This window comes from Squalius cephalus (genome assembly GCF_949319135.1).
Source record: "Squalius cephalus genome assembly, chromosome: 4".
Taxonomy (NCBI): domain Eukaryota; kingdom Metazoa; phylum Chordata; class Actinopteri; order Cypriniformes; family Leuciscidae; genus Squalius; species Squalius cephalus.
The window spans coordinates 45,366,978-45,370,324 of NC_137125.1; the positions used below are offsets into that span (position 1 = coordinate 45,366,978).

At 34.4% G+C, this 3,347-nt stretch overlaps 1 protein-coding gene across 1 annotated transcript; it reads left to right on the plus strand.

Moving 5' to 3' along the window:
* Nucleotides 1–1,107: 1,107 nt before the first annotated feature.
* Nucleotides 1,108–2,950, plus strand: b2m (beta-2-microglobulin). The gene is made up of 4 exons (XM_079868194.1): nt 1,108–1,358; nt 1,914–2,186; nt 2,280–2,322; nt 2,454–2,950. The coding sequence occupies exons 1-3, from the start codon at nt 1,295–1,297 to the stop codon at nt 2,291–2,293; spliced, it is 351 nt and encodes a 116-aa protein (XP_079724320.1). The 5' UTR covers nt 1,108–1,294; the 3' UTR covers nt 2,294–2,322; nt 2,454–2,950.
* Nucleotides 2,951–3,347: the final 397 nt, after the last annotated feature.

The following is a 3,347-nucleotide window of genomic DNA, read 5'->3' on the forward strand; positions in this document are numbered from 1 at the left end:
AGTTTATGCTGTGGAATCAAAGCTGATATTGAGAATTGTGAAACCATGATATTGTTACTGTGAAGTAAAATTGAGATTTTGGTCATATCGCCCATCCATATTCTTTGCTAGATAGCAGAAAAGGTTCCCAAGGTTTTACATACAGTATGAAGTTTTTAATAGTGTTCACCACAAGTAATAGACTACATTGTAACCAGAAATAAGTAGCCTATATAAATGGCTGCTATTTTGCATAAGTTTATTTGTAATTGCCAGAAAGAAAGAAAGAAAGAAAGAAAGAATGAAAGGCAGAGATGAGGTTAGGAATGATAAGTCAGTAGGCCTATGTACTTTCTGCATTCACTGTGACCTATACCTGCACTGGATGGCCAATTTCACATACGGCCTTAGCCGTATATCTGTTTTTTTTCTATCTATTTATTTATTTCCGTCCCGAAGCAGCTCAACTCAGAGCAGAGCGCCATTGGAATTTTTCTAAACCCCCATTTTCCCCAGCACCACCTGCCAAGATCTGTTTGGGGGACTTCCCTACTGTACCTTCCCTGCAGTAGCTTGCTTATCAATAAAATTGTGTTTAATTCTATTCTGTGAGTTTTATATATATATATATATATATATATATATATTAGTATAAGATTATATAATTATATTTTATTTATTTATGTATGCACTTTATTTAAAGTCATTTGGTGTGAGAACTCCTTAACATATAAGCAAATATTATGTCATAGTCCTAAAGTATTCTTACATTTTTTTTTTTTTTTACAAATATAATATAGTCTCTGTTTATATGTAAAACAAAAAATTATTCAAATTAAAATGCTTAAAATAGTTTTAGAAGTGCAGTATAGCATGTCACTTTGCTATTTAACTCCGTTCACTACCCATGTGCTCTTTTAATATTAGGATAACCTATATTTGCATTTTAAATATTAACATTTTAAATGGTTATTGAATTGTTTTGGTTCATGGTGATTTACGTAATGGTGGATCGGTTTTGTTGATGAAGAAAAGGAGGGAGGTGTCTTATTTTTGTTTAGGTAAGTTCGGGTATTTCCAAAAGGGACTGTTCCACCAGATCATTGCCACAGTCTGTATAACCTCCCTAGATCAAATCTACCCAACAACAGCTTGTAGAAATTTTGCTATTGGCTTCCCTGTCATCTTGGAGGCTGTGCTTGTGTCGGTGGTGCAGTGCATTTAAGGTTACTGGTGTTTTACTTTCAATATTGTCTTCTTTAGACCTGAGAGGCACAGGATACTTTCTTTGATACTCTCGAATAAATCCGCAAAAATGCGAGGACTCGTGTGTTTTGCCCTGCTCTGTGTACTGTACGTCACTGTACAAGGGAAAGTCTGTAAGTAATTCAAATTGCTTATGTGAATTCTGTATCTTATTGTTTGTTTATTGTGCTGTATTGTTGATTCTATCGTGTGACTTGCAACTGGATTTCCCCTTGAGGATTAAAATATCTATATATGTGTTAGCTATAATATGTCACTATGTATCTATAGAATTGATTTTATTATTATTGTTGTATTTTTCCTAGCCTTCATTTACAAAACAATGTGTCATGTCACTAGGCCTAAATGATAATCTTTTTTATATATAACCAAAGTTATGTCTTATTGTGATTGAAAATAATTAATTTATGCATATTAGTATGTTTTATATAACAACTAATGTTAGGCCTACTGTACCGAGGTTATAATTTGTAGGGTCTCTTTAGCTAAACAGACTGTAGGCCTGTAAAGACATTGCAAAGTGAATGAGGAATTCTGATGTAATTTGTGTTTTGTTTGGGACAATTCATGAAATGAAGTCTGGAAGTTACAATCTTCTCGTTTCATGATCAAATTTACTTTACTTGCGCGTTATCTTTGTAAACTAATATTTTAAACTCTATTTTCAGCCAGACCCAAGATTCAGCTGTACAGCCATTTTCCAGGAGAGTATGGAAAACCGAACACCCTGATCTGTTATGTGAGTGGTTTCCACCCTCCTGATATCACCATTGAACTGCTGAAAAATGGAGAGAGTATGTCTAACGCCCAGCAGACTGACCTGGCCTTCGAAAAGGGCTGGCAGTTTCACCTCACCAAGAGCGCCTCCTTCACACCACAGAAAGGCGAAGATTACTCCTGCAGCGTTCGACACATGAGCGATACAAAGAACATTGTTTGGGGTGAGTGTTATGTGTGTATTTCTAGAAGATACCTTGTGTATTTGGTTTACATGACATAGCACTTGTATTGAACATCTTATGTTTTTTCTGCAGAGAACAACATGTAAAGCTAACAATCAAAGGCAGACAAAGGGTGGTAAGTGTTACCTTGTTGATTATTAATTAAACAAATATAGCAATACCAAGTTTTTTTTTTATCATTAAAATGTGTCAGTTCAGAGATGTAAAGAGGAATAAAGGTGTGTGTTTTTCTTTCTTTTTTCCTAGGATAATTTGTCATGTTTTTTTTTTGGACATTTTTCATCGTCTACAGAGACCATATTTATCCTTCTGTCCCATATCACAAAGCTAATGTTGCTCAAGATGCACTATTCATACAAATTACATCGCAACTTCCGTGATTTTAGCTTTCCTTGAGTTGACATTTTTCTTCACAAGAGCAAGGATAATTTAAACCAAAGTAGCTGCTACATGTATTTTTGGATGGGGTTTGATTAGTTTATGGGTCTTTTTCACTGATTTCATTCCTCTTTGTGTAAATCCTGACTGTTTCTGGCTTTATTTTGAAATTAGGCTAATTACAAATATTACAACCAACTATCTCTTTTAAACCAGTTGTTATTATCCTCTTGTTAATCTACATATGTTCACAACTGCAAATTGTAATATTAATGAATATGAATAATTCAATTTGACAAACTGCTACCGAGAAAATGTAATTTTTTTAGAGAGGAAAATAAAATTTAGAAAACCTAATGAAACAATTGTGTTTATTTGTTTCAAATAGTCTGTACTGTCTTATTGCCTGTACTTTGAAGTTAAATCAACATCATAGTGACTGCAGTGAATTTCAGTTATTTGCCCAACCTAAAACATACATGTCTGCCTAGCAACTGAGCGATCAAGACGGTGATTGGATTAAAAAAACAAACAGACGAAATGTAAGGGTTTCGCTTTCTATTAAAAATGAAAAGTCCTCCAATTTTGCTCTGAGTTTTTTTTTAAATCTCCACTTTTATATATTTGTTTTCATGGACTGAAGTGCGTTTGCAAGCAAACGTTTGTGTTTCGCGCCCTTGACAAGTATGCCGCGCGCTGAAAAAAAGTCACATGACTTCCCGGAAAAAACCTGTGATGGTGACAAGACAAGCCTCCCTCTGG